Raw genomic sequence first — 15437 nt, forward strand, 5'->3', positions numbered from 1 at the left:
AATAAAGTAGAAAGGGCCCAACAGCTGCAACGGGCACTGAGAACACACTAAGAAACTCAAGGGCAGCAGGGAGGGGGAAAAACTAGAGGAAAAAGAAGGAACAGAGTACACGAAGCAAAAGAAAAGAGATGTATATGTATATATCACCTGAGCTGGAAGGAATTGTTTTACAGTTACTAATCATAGAGGACATAAGCACTGTAGACTAGAATGACAATGGACATTAAGGATAAGATATCTCTTTATTTTATATTTTGGTTTTTGAAAAAAAATAATTTAGAAAGCAAGGGGGTGGGGCGAGGGGCTAGGGGGAGGGAAGGAGGGAGAAAAATGAGGAAGGGGATAACAGGTATGACAAGAAATGTATATGTAATCACTACCTTAAGCATGTAGCTATAACCCCTCCGTACATCATCCTGACAATAAAAATATATATTAAAAAAAAAACAAGTCATCTGTACCATGGGCATGGTGATACACACTTATAATTCCAATACTCAGGAAGCAGAAGCAGGAGGATTATAAATTTGAGGCCAATCAGGACTATATAATGAGATTCTACCTCAAAAAGACAAAAACCAACCAACCAACCAACCAAAGGCCCCTGTGTACGTTAGGCTTCAGGGACCGCCTGTGCGCCTTTCCTCTACCCCAGGAGGCCAACCAGATGCCTGTTGCCCTTAGCCCATGTTTGGCTCACAAGGTCCATTTCCTGTGTGGATCCTTTGTCCCCCGTGTAAAGGGCAAACAATCTCAGGTGGGAGTTTTTCCTGGAGCCGGGAGGTTGTGAAGCTTCCCTCAACCTTGGACAGGGCAGGTAGGAGCCTGAGGTATGCCTATACCATCCTGGCATTCCCTTCCCTTCCTACCATTCATCCCCTGCCTGCCCCTGCTGTCTAGAACAGAGCTCAGCAATTCTCTGAAATCGAAATGCATGAATGAAATAGAAGGGGTGAAACCCACGGACTTGGTCTGGGGCTGGGAAAGCCGCAGCCAAGGTGTTAAATAACCACTCTTCAAACGAGGAGGAAATCAAATCTGGCTGGAGCAGCGGCTCCTGACTTTCCTTCTCCAGGCTCATTTGCTCCCACAGGAAGTGGGGGCCCCTACCCCAGCTCCTGTTACAGGCGGCAGGCAGCCCACGAACTCGACGCCCTGTGGTTGTCCAAGACCTAAGCCGGGTGGAAAGTTTCACCTTGAGGAAGGAAGTTTCCATTCCCCCTTCCAGCCCCTCAGGGAGAACGCAGTGTGGCCGACAGCCAGGCATGTCCCCTGGGGACAGCCCGCTGCTGGCCATGCCAACTGCTAGGCACCTCCTCACTGGGGCCTGGTACCCTCCTCTGGGAGATGCTTTGGTCTCTCTTGAGATCCCCAGACTCTCGGCCCAACACTTGGCCTTCATAAATGATGTCCTAGACTGTACAATGACACTGTCCCCACACCTGTCCCCAAAGGCACCAGCTCTCAGAACGGTAGTGGTCAACACGCTTCACCTTGTGTAGAACCTTCTGATCCTCCCCCAACAACCTCACAGATAGATATTATCTTCCTTGATGAATAAGGAAAATGAGATTCAGGAAAGTTAAACTGCTGGTACAAAGGCCCCTGTTGGGTTTGGACTTAATTCTGTTGACTGCATCATCACCAGATGTTTTTCTTCATGTTTTAATTTATTTTTCTATGTGTGTCAGTCATGGGGCTTGAACTCGGGGCTGGAGGTGCTGTCCCTAAGCTCTTTTGCTCAAGGATAGTGCTCTACCATTTTGAGCCACAGCTCCACTTCTGGTTTTCTGGTGGTTAATTGGAGATAAAGAGTCTCATAGACTTTCCTGCCCCGGCTGGCTTTGAACAGCAATCCTCAGATCTCAGCCTCCTGAGTAGCTAGGATTATAGGCATGAGTCACCAGTGCCCAGCTTTATTTTTTTTCTGATTATTGGGTTTGTTGTTGTTTTGTTTGTTTTTGAGCTGATACTGGGGCTTGAACTGAGTGCTGTCCCTTAGCCTTTCCATGCAAGGCTGGTACTCTATCACTTGAGCCACAGTTCTGTTTATGGGGATTTTTGGTCACTAATTAGAGATACAAGTTTTACAAACTTTCCTTCCCAGGCTGACTTCAAACTGGGATTCCAGATCTCAGCCTCCTGAGTAGCTAGGATTATAGGCTTAAGCCACTGGTGCCTGGCCTTGGTTCCTTATTACCAATACTGATGGGCATTCTGTTTATCTCGGGGTGGGGGGGGAGTATTTTATGACTAGCTCTATTAAAATTACTGCTCTGTGCTTATTTCAGCTGTGTGTGTGTGTGTGTGTGTGTGTGTGTGTGTGTGTGTGTGCACGCGCGCACATGTATTGTTCCTGGGGTTTGAACTCGGGGCCTGGGCAATATCTTTGGGGTTTTTTGTTCAAGGCTGGTCATCTACCACTTGAGCCACAGCTCCACTTCCAGCTTTTTGGTGGTTAACTGGAGATAAGAGTCTCACACACTTTCTTGCCTGGGCTGGCTTCAAACTGGGATTCCAGATCTCAGCCTCCTCAGTAGCTGGGAGTACAGGTGTGAGCTGCCAGCACCCAATCTAGATTTGAATTTTCGGTTCCACTTCGTTGAGATATTATATAGAGAAAGTTCAAAGGTAACCAAGAAGTAGGACCCTTTTCTCTCATTCCTAACTCTGCTTGTGGTCAGTGACATGGGGCAAGGGGAGAGAAGAGGACTCCTTTCTCCCCTTTATCCATCCCGGCCTCCATGCAAACTTCCTTCCACCTCAGTCCTTCCAGAGACCACCAGCTCTTCTCTCAGAGAGGCCCATTTGTACCTTGTGATTGCGACTTCTCACTTCACACTCACGGACAGAATGGAGGCTCAGGAGAACCTTGGAGCACAAACGTTTATCCATCATCCCTTTTGCTTCTAGGACATATTGTGAGATTTTCTTTTGTTCTGCAAGCAGGTTGAATTCCGTTTCATCCCACCCTACTTAGCTCAGGCTGATAAACGAATGGCTCCATCTTCTGTGAGAATATCCAAAGGTTGAGAGGCCATGGGACAAGGAGGCAGGCCCAGAAGAAGCACATGACCACAGTACGTGTGGACTGCTAAGGGCTGGGCGAGGGTGGAGACCTTTGTGTTGCCATAGTTACCATCATCACTTTTCCTCAGCAGATGACAAACAGTGGGGCAGTGTCTTCCGGGTCCCAAGCACCCTTTCTCAGGGCCCCTGCTCTGTGACCCCTGTGAGCACCAGTACTGGGAGCTGGAACTCAGGACTTCACACTTTCACTGGGCTTTTCCCACTCAATGCTGGAGCTCTACCACGTGAGCCTTAGCTCTGCCTCTGGCCTTCTGCTGGTTAATTGAAGCTAAGAGTCTCATGGGCTTTTCTTTCCGGGCTAGCTTCAAACTGTGACCAGCAGATCTCAGCCTCCTAAGAGAGCTAGGGTGACAGGCGTGAGCCACCAGTGCCTGGCTTCAAAGCTCCTTTCTAACTTCCTCCCCACATCCTCCCGAGGGCCCCCAGTCACTTACACTGGTTTTCTGCTTGTCCGGCAAGGAGGCCCAGAGGCCTTTTTGGTGCCTCTTCCTCCTCCAGGTGGAAGTCCTCGGCCTGCCACTGCCCAGAGGCCGTGAAGAGTCTGGCACAGACGCCATAGGCACAGCACTGGTAGGCATAGGGCACCTCCAGGACCCTGCGGGGGTGGAGGTGAGCTGCCTTAGCGTGTTGGGAGTCAGGCCTCAGCCTGGGTCAAAATAGATCCAGCTCCAGGACTGGCCACTTAGTGCCTGCCCTCCAACTCCTAAGTGCCTTCCTCCTGCGGTGAAGCCTCCTGGGCTTTCTTGATTTGAAGGGAACAGCCAGACTCCTGACCCCAAAGGCTCTGGGCCTATTCCAGTCTTACCATTCACACTCAGGATGGAGTGTGAATCAGTTCAGGAATCTCTTCAGCAGACTTAGAATGGGGAGCAATTCCCCAAGGCCACATAGTATTGGGGGGGGGGGGCGTTGCTCCCTTTCCCAGGCAATGAGTCTTCCTTTACATTTAAGGAGGCAGGGACTGCAGATGTAGCTCAGTGACAGAGTGCTTACCTAGCATGTCATAAGGCTCTGGGGTTCACACACACACACACACACACACACACACACACACACACACACACTATCTCCCTTCCAAAAATGAAAGGAGGCAAGGACACCCCCAGGGAATCTTTACCCTTGCCCTCTGCAAAAACCACACTGTCCCTTCCTGCCTCTGGGCAATCAGAGCTGAACTTTGTTCTCTTAGAGGGAGGGCACATGCCTAGGGCATCTCATTAGCTTGTAGCAGACAAGGCCTGGGCCACACAGGCAGTGCTGCTGCTGCCACCTCACGAAGGAGGCCTGGATGTCATTAGCACCAGGGAATGGCTGTGCAGCTTATTTTCCACTCATCAGTGCCCTGGGCTCTGCCCTGATTCTAGGGCCCCAAATGGTGCCCAAGTAAGGGCAGATAGCCTGGCTGTGTAGAAGCAGGCAAGGAGGGAGGGGCTCCGAGGCCCCTCGTGTCATCTTTCTCCCATCCTCACAGGTCCGTCCCAGTGTCTTCTGGGATTGGCACTTGGGATGGGGAAATGCTTCAGAGGAGAGGAGGGTGAGAAGGAGACAGTGCACCAGATCCGGCTGGCGGGAGGTGGGGTGAGCCTGCCCTGGATAATCTTGGCCAAATTCTAAGCCACCAAGGCTCTCCTCAAATGGGGTAGGGGGTTGGGGAGAGTAGCTTTCTTCCTGTTCCTCCATGACCTCCAGCAGACCCAAAATGAACAACTCTAGGTGTCAGAAAAAGTAGGTCCTCACCTCAGTTTGGGGAAACTGTCCTTGGAGAAGGCCTGAGACAGAGCCAGGTTCCCTTTGAGCTTCAGATGCATCAGGCCCCCCAGGCCGGCCAAGGGTAATGTGGTCAGCTGGTTATCTGTCAGGTCCCTAGGACAGTGGATGGTCAGGGTTATTGGCAGTCAGTGGGATTGCTGAGGGGCAGGGCTGTGCTGAGGGTGTGGCCAGTGTGCCTGGGATGGAGGCGAGAGGAGAGGAGCAAAGGACAGAAGGTAAGCACAGAAAGAGGACGGCCGTTACACGCGGGGGAGGGGCCTTCTAACTCATCTTCACTCGACAAACATGGGGTGCCAACTCGGGACCAGCAGCTGTTCTACCTTAATGCCAAGCTGCTCCAGCTTATAGAGAACCTATGGAGCTCCCAAAGATAGCTCCTGTGCCCAGGTCTGAGCTGCACACAGTGTCCCCTGCCCACTCTGTCCCCTGGGGGACCTGCCTGTTTGTTGTCTCCCTTTCCTGCCTGCTTTTCTGGTGGTAGGAGAAGCTGAGCAGGTGTAAGGCAGAGCTTGTCATCTGACCACAAGCAGGGATTGGTTCATCGACTTTTCCCTGCAGGGTCTGCCCTGTAACCAGAGGTGAGGACATTCTTGAACTTCTCCTGCAGACATTATTAGTGGAAGTCGGGGCTCCAAAGCAAACAGCAAGACCACAGACTGTGCGTCGTGGAAACTGCTCTGGACTGGCAGGCAGGAAACCTGGCACTGTCACCAACGCACTGTGTAACCAAAGGGAGTCACAACTTTGCCTGAGTTCCAATGTCCTCACCTTTCAAAGGATAAAAATATCTGCCCTACCTACCTGGCAAGAGAAGAGCAAACAGGAGAGGAAAAATGGAGGTGAGAGTTTTAAGACCACAGCCCAAAGCCCAGAGAGCTGTGGCCTGTGGAGGGATTGAAGGCATGCCACCAAGAGCCCTGGGCTCTGGCTTTGGCTTCGAGCAAGCTTCTTGTCTTGGGCCTTGGAGACATTACCTGTAAAATGAGGATCTGGGGTTGAATGATCTCCAAGGCCAGGACTGGAGCTAGCCCAAAGGTGCCTATGTATTATCCAGAATCTGAGTGGACATGCCTTTGGGATGCACCATTCACCCAGCAGGCAGGCAGAGTATTCACTCTACACTGAGCAGGAGCCCTCATGCAGAGAACAACCTGGACCCAAAGTGTGTGGCCTGCCATCAGGAGCCTCGTCCAGCCTGCCGTAATGACCACGGAGTCAGCCCTACACGATCCTCATACCCCATTTAAAGAGTCTGCTGTTGCCAGGTACTGGTGGCTCATGCCTATAACCTTAGCTACTTAGGAAGCTGAGAGCTGAGGACTGGGGTTCAAAGTCAGCCCAGGCAGGAAAATCCATGAGACTCTTTTCTCCGTTTAACCAGCAAAAAGTAGAAATGAAGGTGTGTCCTAAGTGGTAGACCACCAACCTTGAGCGAAAAAGCTAAGGGACCTCACACAGACTGAATTCAAATGCCAGCACGTGTGTGTGCATGCGCACATGTGCACGTGTGTGCATGCACACACACATACACACACTCTCTCTCAAGTGAAGAAGGAGTAGTAGTAGGAGGAGAACAGAAAGAGAGAGGGAGGGAGGGAAAGAGAGAAAGAAAGAGAGGGGGGAAAGGGGAAGAGGGAAGAGAGAAGGGAGAGAGGGAGAGAGGGAGGGAAGGAGGGAGGGAAAGAGGAAGGGAGGGAGGAAGGGAGGGAGGAAGGAAGGGAGGGAGGGAATCTGTTTTCTATTGCCTACAATGACAGCAGACCCTTGAGTTCTCTTACACCCCGGGTCCCACCTTAGCGAAGGAGTTCTGGGTCCATACACCTTTTTATTGATTGTGTGGAGGATGCACAGGCTGGGATGGGTGGGCAGGGAGCGTGGGGAGGACCAGGGCTGCTGTTGTAGAACGCTAGCAGATGATGTTCCAGAGCTTGCAGGACATCAGCTCTGTTCAACAAACCTCCCAGTCTGTCAAACAGACTGTCAGAATGATGGATTAGGCTGGAGACCATCTCCCTGGGATGTGTGGTCAAACATTTTATACATGTCCCTGGGGCTGGGGTTGCAGAGCATTGGCAGAATACTTGCCTAGCAAGCACAGACTGGGTTCTACATCAACCTTGCAAAATAAACCAACACCCCCGCCCCAATCCCCAGAAATACATACACAAAACACAAACAAACCAAAAATATATGCCTGTTCCTGCTCAGGAGTGGCCCTCCTGCTCCCACTGGCCACCCTAGAGTCCTTGCTGGTCCCTAGCATCTAGGGGGATGAGTCAGTGGCCACTTACAGCTTCACCAGTGAGTGTAATGTTGAGAAGGCCTCGGGGTGGATGGACCGGATAGCATTCCAGCTTAGGTCTCTGTGGAGAGAAAGCGTATTATAGGAGGGGATAATGACATGCACAGGGATCACTGTACCCAAGCTGGGCTCTCCCTCGTGTACATCCCCTCTGAGAGTAGTAGTGATCTTGTGGGAAGCTCCTGTTCTTTCCCAGACCCTAACATGGCGATGGTCCTAGGATAGGGACATAGCATCTTGGCTCTATGGCCCTGTGGCATGCTGCGTCATCTGTGGGAGAAGTGGCTTCCGAAGCTGTCTGGATGGAGAGGAGCCTTCCTGGTGCATGCTGGGAAAGGAGCTACAGGGCAGGGAAATGGTGTGCCTGCCATGTATGCTTGAGCTGGACGTGTGTACTATGGGTATGAGTCTGGCAGAGGGACGCACAAGTATCCACAGCCCACCCCTGGGTGCTGCAGGTACTCACAGAGCTTGTAAGGAGCTCAACTGGCTGAAGGTGTCGGCTCCAATTTCCCAGATCCGGTTGTGTTGGAGGCCACTAGAGCAGCAAGAGAGACTAGATAAGTCTTCAGGCTCAGACTCTGGCTCTGCTCCACACCCCCAGAGCACTGGGAGGAAGAAAGAAGAGCCCCCTACTTCTCCTGGCACAGGAAGAAAGGGCCCAGCCCGCGGAAGTCACCAGAATTAAAGGGAGCACCAGGGGATCCGGTTGCCTTGGGTAAGTGGGTCAGGAGACAAAGCCACAAAACCATCTCTGTGGCCCCAAAGGGTGTCAGCTTCCAGTGTTCCCACCGGGCCTGGCTTGGAGCCTGGCTGATCTGCCTACCATATTCCCCCTCTGCCATGGGTCCTCTAGACTCTGGCCCAGCAGCAGAGCACTGCCCAGCCTCTGGACAGCCCAGCGACGGACTTGAGAGATCAGTAGATTGATTGTCTGAATAGGAGACTGACCTGGGCCTCAGCAGTGACCAAGACCCCATCAGCACCCACGCTTACATCTCCTCTCCCCTTAGCCCACCCATGCATTGCTCTGCCTGGAAGCAGGTACGGGCATGGGGTGCTCAGGAAACTCAAAAAAACAAGACAAAACCAACAGCCAACAAAACCACCCAGGAGCTAGGAGACTAGAACTTTCAAGTGAGTTTTTTCCTTGTGGAACTTGAGTCTCATGTACTACTGCACATGTCCATGCGTATAGGAGGACACAGGCATGTATACATATAAGTGTGTGCTTACAGAGTGTGGAAAAGAAGAGAGCACACTCCAAAATGCAGGGTGCTTGAGCAAGCCTGAGGCCTCCTGTGCCCAGCCCGCTGTCCTGAGGCGACCCTGTTCCCCCGCTAGCTTTCATTACTGCTGGATGTCTGTGTCGCAGTTACTCGCACAGAGCCACCTTGAGACTCCTTTACAAGACCAGCTCCTGGGTCTGTCATCTGCTCTGGGTCCTGTGGGCCACGTCAGGCCTCTGCCAAATAGCTAGTCCCAACTCTGAGTTTAGCTGACTCGGAGAAGGGGGAAAGGTCAGGGTGTGCTGTGGCCTTTCTGCTCTGGCTGCCATTGCCTCCATTTCTCCCTTACCCCCTGACTCACATTTCCTCCAGCTTCTGACACCTGTGCAGGCTGGGCAGCACCTCGATCTGATTATGGGACAGCTCCCTGGAGAAGAGAGAGAGAGGAGGGCCGGGGTGCGGTGAAGCAGTGGCTATGGGGGTGGAATGGGGGGAGAGAGGGCGGGAGAAGCAGCTCTAGTCAGGGCTATGCCTTCCTGTCCAGCAGATGAAGGTCCTGGGACCCTGCAGGGACAAGGCTGTGGGTGCGCCTCACACTAGGTTTCCACTTCCTGGGCAAGTCCCGTTCCTCACTGGGCCTCGACTGGCTGATGGGTCATTTTGTCCAGTGAGGCTGTCGTATCCCCACAGAGGCCTGAAGGACCCTTGGAGGAGCTTCCTGAGCGAAGAGAACCGGAAGTGGGAGGGGCATGGAGAGGAGGAGAGAGGCGGAGAGTGGGGCAGAGGGCCCAGGGCATGGCACACTGAGCTAGCCAGCCAGGAGAACGTGCGCATTGCTGAGCAAGCTAGTCAATGCCAGCCCTGCTACGTGGTCTTGGAACCACCCTTTATGAGAATCGGCAGGGAAGAGCAGAGCTGGGGCTTTGGGGAGCATCTGGATTCACCCTTTCACTAATCAGAGGCCCAGGACCTCAGAAGTGGACCTGCCCAGGGGCATGCTGCCAGCCATGGCAAGGTGGCATCCAGAGCCCCACATCTTCAGATGCCCCTGGGTCAGCAAGTCCTGTCTGAGGTGGTCCCTAGATTTAGATTGGAGTTGAAGGGGAGAGGGAAAAAAAAAACCCACCATGACTGAGTTTAGAGGCCACTTAAGTACCTTCAAAATCCCAGAAGGAAGTAATTTCTTGTATAAACTAGAGTAATAATGCCATTTATTGAGTACTGACTATTTGCTAGGTTCTTTATATGTATTTTCACAAGCTTCACAAGTTTACTCCTATTTTACAAACCAGGAGATTGAGGTTCAGAGGTGTGAAACAGTGAGTCTGAATCAACACCGCTAATGAATCTCAGAGCTAGGCCTCAAACAACCCAGCTCTGATTTCCAGAGACCCTGTCTTTCACCCTCCACAAGAGATGACATTCTAGTGCTTCCTGGACAGATTCTCAGCAAAAGCCTAGGCTACCCTACTCTCCAGCAAGAGACTTGACCACGTGGGACCTAGGGGCAGACAGGGGCATGACGCCAGGGCTGTAGATTGCTTGCGAGCCACTCACAGGACTCGGAGCCTGGGCAGCTGTTGGCACATCCCCGGTGGGAGCAGCCGGATGCCTGCGCGAGTCAGAGTCCTGCGGGGAGAACAGAAACAGAGCTGGCACCAGGCCCAGAGCCCTGCCATTCCCAGCCACCTGTCCCCAGCTCTGGGCCTGGTACTGTCATCAGAGGCTGGGGTGGGAGTAGGGCTATGAGGACAGGAAAGGAGCATGAGTGCCAAGGTCTCTTGGGCCTGGAGGACCTGGGGATAGAAGTGGGGAGAGAGAGGGGGAGAGAGAGAGAGAGAGAGAGAGAGAGAGAGAGAGAGAGAGAGAGAGAGAGAGAGAGAGAGAGAGAGAGCTCTCCAGCCCAGGAGCTTGTCTTGGAATACAGTCCTTGCATGTCCAGTCCATTCCATCCAGCCCACCCCATCCCCATCCCACCTCCATAACTGTCCCAGCAATACTGCGCCTATTGGACAAGGACTAAATCTAAGTCTTCTGTGCTTCAGGGGCCTTGGGAAGGTGGGATAGCTATGGAAGGAAGTTAGACAGAAATGAGCACTAACCGAGCCATGGGAACACAGGCTTTGCTTCCTTTGTCTGGGGGAGGGAGAAGGGATGGGAAAGAAGGGGAGGACCTAGAGGGCCAGGGTGGAGAGGGTGTGGGGGCAAGTTGGAGAATAGGCTTGGCTTAGGCACATGGTGTCTCAAGAAAGACCCAAGGCCAAGGTCATCCTTGGGGAACTATGACTTTCCTCATGGAAAATTTCCCACATGCCACTGAAGCTAGAGGGGAAACAATGAAGGCACAGAGGAGAGTTCCAGCTCTTGCAATGACAGGAATGAGCTGACTCCTCATAATCACACTGGGTGCTTGCTTGATAAGTCCATTCATTCACTTAAAATATACTGAGGACCTACTATGGGCAAATGTCCCTTTTTGCTTTATGAAAAAAAAAAACCACCAGAGAATCAGAAAAAGTCTTTGTTGTAATCAAGCCCCTAAAAGAAAAAAAGAGATGGTTTTGACCACCCTACTCCTCATTCTGTGTCCTTGGTGTACCAGTGTACCCGCCAGACTGGAAATATCCAAGCCCAGCCTCCTCACTCTGAGGCAAGACGGCACCACGTACGCCTGGGGCCTACGTCAGCAGCAGAAGTAAGCCAGAGAAAGGGGAAGGGAGCACAGAGTCTGGACAGCCTTCCAGGGGCCGGAGGCTGAAGCACTTCAGAGGGTACTGGGGAGGGGGCTGCTGGGGAGGGAGAGAGAATCCACTCACAGGATCTCCAGACTGGTGGTGCCCTTGAGGTCTGGGAACTGCTGGATATCGGCAGCACCATTCAGGGATCTGTGAACAGAGACAACAGACGCCAAAGGGTGGGCTATCAGCATCTGGGCTCTCTGCCTTTCGACGTTTCCCATCTCAGGGTCTCTACCTTTGGGGGAAATGTCATCGTTTCCCAGTCTTCCTCAACTCAGCCACTCTGGCCCTGCTGGTGACTGAAACATGTTTAGCTAGTTCTAAGCCGCCACTTCCTTTTCGTTGGTTTCTTGTTTCCTAAGACAGGGTCTCACTATGTAAGAACGGCTGAACTCGGAATCACCATTCTCCTGCCTCTGCATCCCAAGCGCTGGGATTACAGGTGTGTACTACCACATCCAACTAACGCAACCACTTAACCACGGTGTGTGTGTGTGTGTGTGTGTGTGTGTGTGTGTGTGTGTGTGTGTGTGTGTTGGCACTGGGGCTTGGACTCAAAGCCTCATGCTCCCACTTGGCTTTTTTTGTTCAAGGCTCATTCTATAAACAGAAGGATAGAACCCTCAGAAGCCCACAGTTGAAGCTGGGGGTTAGGCTGGGTACCCGTGGCTCACATTTGTAATCCTAGCTATTCAGGAGGTTGAGATCTGAGAATCATGGTTAAAAGGCTATCCAGGCACAAAAGTCTGTGAGACTCTCTCTTTTTAAAAATTTAATGTTTAGGGCTGGGAATATAGCCTAGTGGCAAGAGTGCCTGCCTCTGATACATGAGGCCCTAGGTTCGATTCCCCAGCACCACATATACAGAAAACGGCCAGAAGCGGCGCTGTGGCTCAATTGGCGGAGTGCTAGCCTTGAGCGGGAAGAAGCCAGGGACAGTGCTCAGGCCCTGAGTCCAAGGCCCACGACTGGCCAAAAAAAAAAAAAATTAATGTTTAAAATTATCTTCAAGTAGTTGTAAAAAGGAGCTGTCACTTAACAAAGCAATTTATGAATACAGTGCATTTTGATCAATGTCGCCCCTTTCAACATTCTTATCCATCCTTCCCCTTGTGAGACTCTTGGCTCAAATGGTATAACACTAACCTTGAGAGATAAAGCTAAGGGTCAGCACCCAGACCCTTGAGTTCAAGCCCCAGTACCAGCACACACACACGTGCACATGCGCACAAGCACACACACACACACACATACACACACACACACACACACACATCCCTAGGGTCCTGGGCCCAAGCCCAGTGAGTACTTGAATGCTTTGGGTTCCATCTATAAAGAGAAAGAATGGGATATGTTGGGATGAAGATGAAATATAGTAACAAACATGAAAATGAAACAAGTACTTTGAAGAGGTTTGCCATGCACTGAGAGGCCACAGGGTGCTGAAAGCAATCCACAGATGTTTCTGGGTAGTGGGACCTGGGCTGGGAATTGACAGAGTTGGAGAGAGGAAACCACGGAGATCTTTAGGCTAAGTGTGATAAAGATGGCCCGGAGAGGGGCCTGGAACATTCTGCTCTAAGCCACTGTACAATCAGCCTACTGGCTGGGAGAAGACAGCACTCAGAATCTCAATCCACTGCACCCTAGTCCAGCAGATATCTATGAGGCAGCTACCAAGGGCAGGGTAAGCTGGAGAGGCCAGACGGAGCTCCGTGGCTGTGGAGAAGGGTCCGTGTCATCCATTTGGGATCTGGGAAGAAGCTGCAGGTCATGGACGTAGAGGGAGGCCAGGAAGCCCAGACAGATCTGGAAGCAGGTGTATGTAAAGTAGATGCCTCCAGGCAGCCCTGAGGCCATGCCTTCCCTAAGGGTTGAGCTTGGCAGTGAGAGGTCTGCATGCGGACGGTGGGAGAGAGGGAGAGGCAGCTGGAGGGAGCAGAGAGACCTCCGCGTCCACTTACAGAGTGTGCAGTTTAGGCAGGAACTGGAATGCTGATCTTCCCACAAACTGGATTGGGTTATCATAAAAGTGGCTGGAAGAAAAAGACCAGAACACCTTAGTTCAGGGTCTCACCCATTTCCAGGGGATGAAGTCCCACTTCCACTTCCTTCCCCTCCCAGTGAAGACTGGAGGAAAAGACACAAGAATGCAGCCATCTCATAGTCCTGCCTCTACGGGCCTTCCGTCTTTTCTCCCCAAGTGTGCCCTCACCCATTCAAAGATCCAGAAAGCAATACTCACATTGTCTGCAGCAGGGGGTTGCCCATGAAGGCCTTCTCTGGGATAGCCTTGATATTGTTGTTGTGGAAGCCCCTGGAAGACAGCACCCAGAAGCTGTGACCTGGGGAGCTCCATGGGACTTCCAGCAGCTGACGAGACATCAGCCTGGAGGTCCCAGGCAACAATCCTGCTTGTGAGATTTCTTAGTTCAACAACAGACTCATCCTTTCTGCTGATCAGTGTGAGGAGAACGAGGGGAGGAGTCCCAGGCTGCAAGCCTCAGGAAGCCCATGAGAGCAACTCAAGACCAAGCAACAGAGTTCAGGAAAATCTTCTTGCTCATTAGTGGCAGGGACCCCAATGGCACCCCGCAGTCTCTGGCTTCTCTTTGTGTTCTTTAGCCTCCCTCACCTATATCCACCTTGCTGTCCCATCATTTCTCCCACTTTCCTCACTTGGCTTCACCCTCTGACACCTCCAGCCACTACCCTTACCAAGGCATACTTGTTCCTTCCTTCTACTCACTCGTGCTCTTCTGAATACCTCCTCTGTGATTGTGCTAGACCAAACTTTGAGAGAGTAGCATATTTGCAAGGACAGAGGCTCTGTCCTCAAGCAGCTTTCTCTCAGTAGATAATACTAGATGGATGAATAGATGAACAGATAGATTGATAGATGGGTACATACATAGTAGGAGATTCATTTTTTTAAAAAAATCACACATCTGGGTGATGGTGTGTCCAGAGAATATCAGCTAAGGAGGAGGGGAGATCTGCCCTGAATGTGTTGGTACTATTGCACAGTCTAGGGACCCAGACAGAATAAGGGAAGAAAAAGTAGAAACCCAGCCATACAACATAGTCCTCTTTGTTTGCTGGCTGCCTTGATGTGAGCTGCTCTGCTCTGCCATGCCCTCCCTTGCCAAAGTGGACTGAAACCTCCGAAACAAAAGAATGAACAAAAGAAAAGAAAAAAAACCCACAAAGAAATGAACAAAAGAAATCCTTTCTCCTGAAGTTATTTTGCTTAGGTACTTTGTCATAGGAACAAGTCTAAGATAAATATATAGACAGATAGATATGGACATCGATGATATAGACAAAGAGTAGATATAGATATGGGTGGATGGATAATGGATTGTGGATGGACAGACATACAAACATCCTTATGTGTGTATATTCTTGCTCTCAATAACTTAGGTCTCTGCTCTCTCTTTCCTAATGCTTTGTTGTTTTCTGTACTCATGCCTTAGCACACTGTCTATTCCTGCTCTCTTTTGGCAGTACTGAGGTTTGAACTCAGGATCTTATGCCTGTAAGCCAGGGACTCTACTGCATAGCCATGCCTCCAGCCCTCTTTTGTGATGGTTATTTTTTAGATTAAAGTCTCACTTCCTGCCTCCGCATGTTCCTAGACTATGATCCTATTTTTCACTTTGTATCATAGGTGGAATGAGAGGTATATACCACCATGCCAGGCTTCTCCCATTGAGAGAGGTAATCTCACAGAATTTTCTGTGCAGGCTGCCTGGGAACCGTAGTCCACCCAATTTCAGTCTCACACATAGGTAGGGCAACAAATGTATGCCCCCATATCCAGCTATTGGTCGAGATAGAAACTTGCAAACTTTTTGGGGGGGCTTTGGTTGCTCCCAAAGTCTTCTCAATCTCAGTTTAGCAAGTGGCTAGGATGACAGGCATGAGCTGCTGATGCCTGGCTCTTCTGTGCCCTCTTGATTGATCAAATACCATCTTTTTTTTTCATATCTTTTTGTTTGTTTGTTTTTGTTGCCAGTCCTGGGGCTTGAACTCAGGGCCTGAGCACTGTCCCTGGCTTCTTTTTGCTCAGGGCTAGCACTCGGCGACTTGAGTCACAGTGCCACTTCTGGCTTTTTTCTATATATGTGGTGCTGAGGAATCAAACCCAGGGCTTCATGTATACGAGATGAGCACTTTACCACTAAGCCATATTCCCAGCCCTTTCATATCTTAACTCAAAAGACAAGAAAATCATACCCCAGTGACTCACTGGAAAAGTAATTCCAGTAGTTTCTCACTGATATCTTTTGATTCCAGTAGTATTTC

The 15437-nt window shown here is 51.1% G+C and overlaps 1 protein-coding gene across 2 annotated transcripts in view; it reads right to left on the reverse strand.

The window, feature by feature from the left end:
- The window catches only part of Lgr6 (leucine rich repeat containing G protein-coupled receptor 6), a 118395-nt gene that overhangs the window by 7115 nt on the left and 95843 nt on the right, over positions 1 to 15437 (reverse strand). For both annotated transcript variants that reach the window (XM_048357245.1, XM_048357246.1), the window contains 9 exons: positions 13375 to 13446; positions 13094 to 13165; positions 11208 to 11276; positions 9949 to 10020; positions 8753 to 8818; positions 7629 to 7700; positions 7152 to 7223; positions 4828 to 4953; positions 3525 to 3685 (listed from right to left, as the gene is read on the reverse strand). In XM_048357245.1, coding sequence (XP_048213202.1) covers positions 3525 to 3685; positions 4828 to 4953; positions 7152 to 7223; positions 7629 to 7700; positions 8753 to 8818; positions 9949 to 10020; positions 11208 to 11276; positions 13094 to 13165; positions 13375 to 13446 — 782 coding nt within the window. The remainder of the gene's footprint in view (positions 1 to 3524; positions 3686 to 4827; positions 4954 to 7151; positions 7224 to 7628; positions 7701 to 8752; positions 8819 to 9948; positions 10021 to 11207; positions 11277 to 13093; positions 13166 to 13374; positions 13447 to 15437) is intronic.

Source organism: Perognathus longimembris, chromosome 11 (genome assembly GCF_023159225.1).
Source record: "Perognathus longimembris pacificus isolate PPM17 chromosome 11, ASM2315922v1, whole genome shotgun sequence".
Lineage (NCBI taxonomy): Eukaryota > Metazoa > Chordata > Mammalia > Rodentia > Heteromyidae > Perognathus > Perognathus longimembris.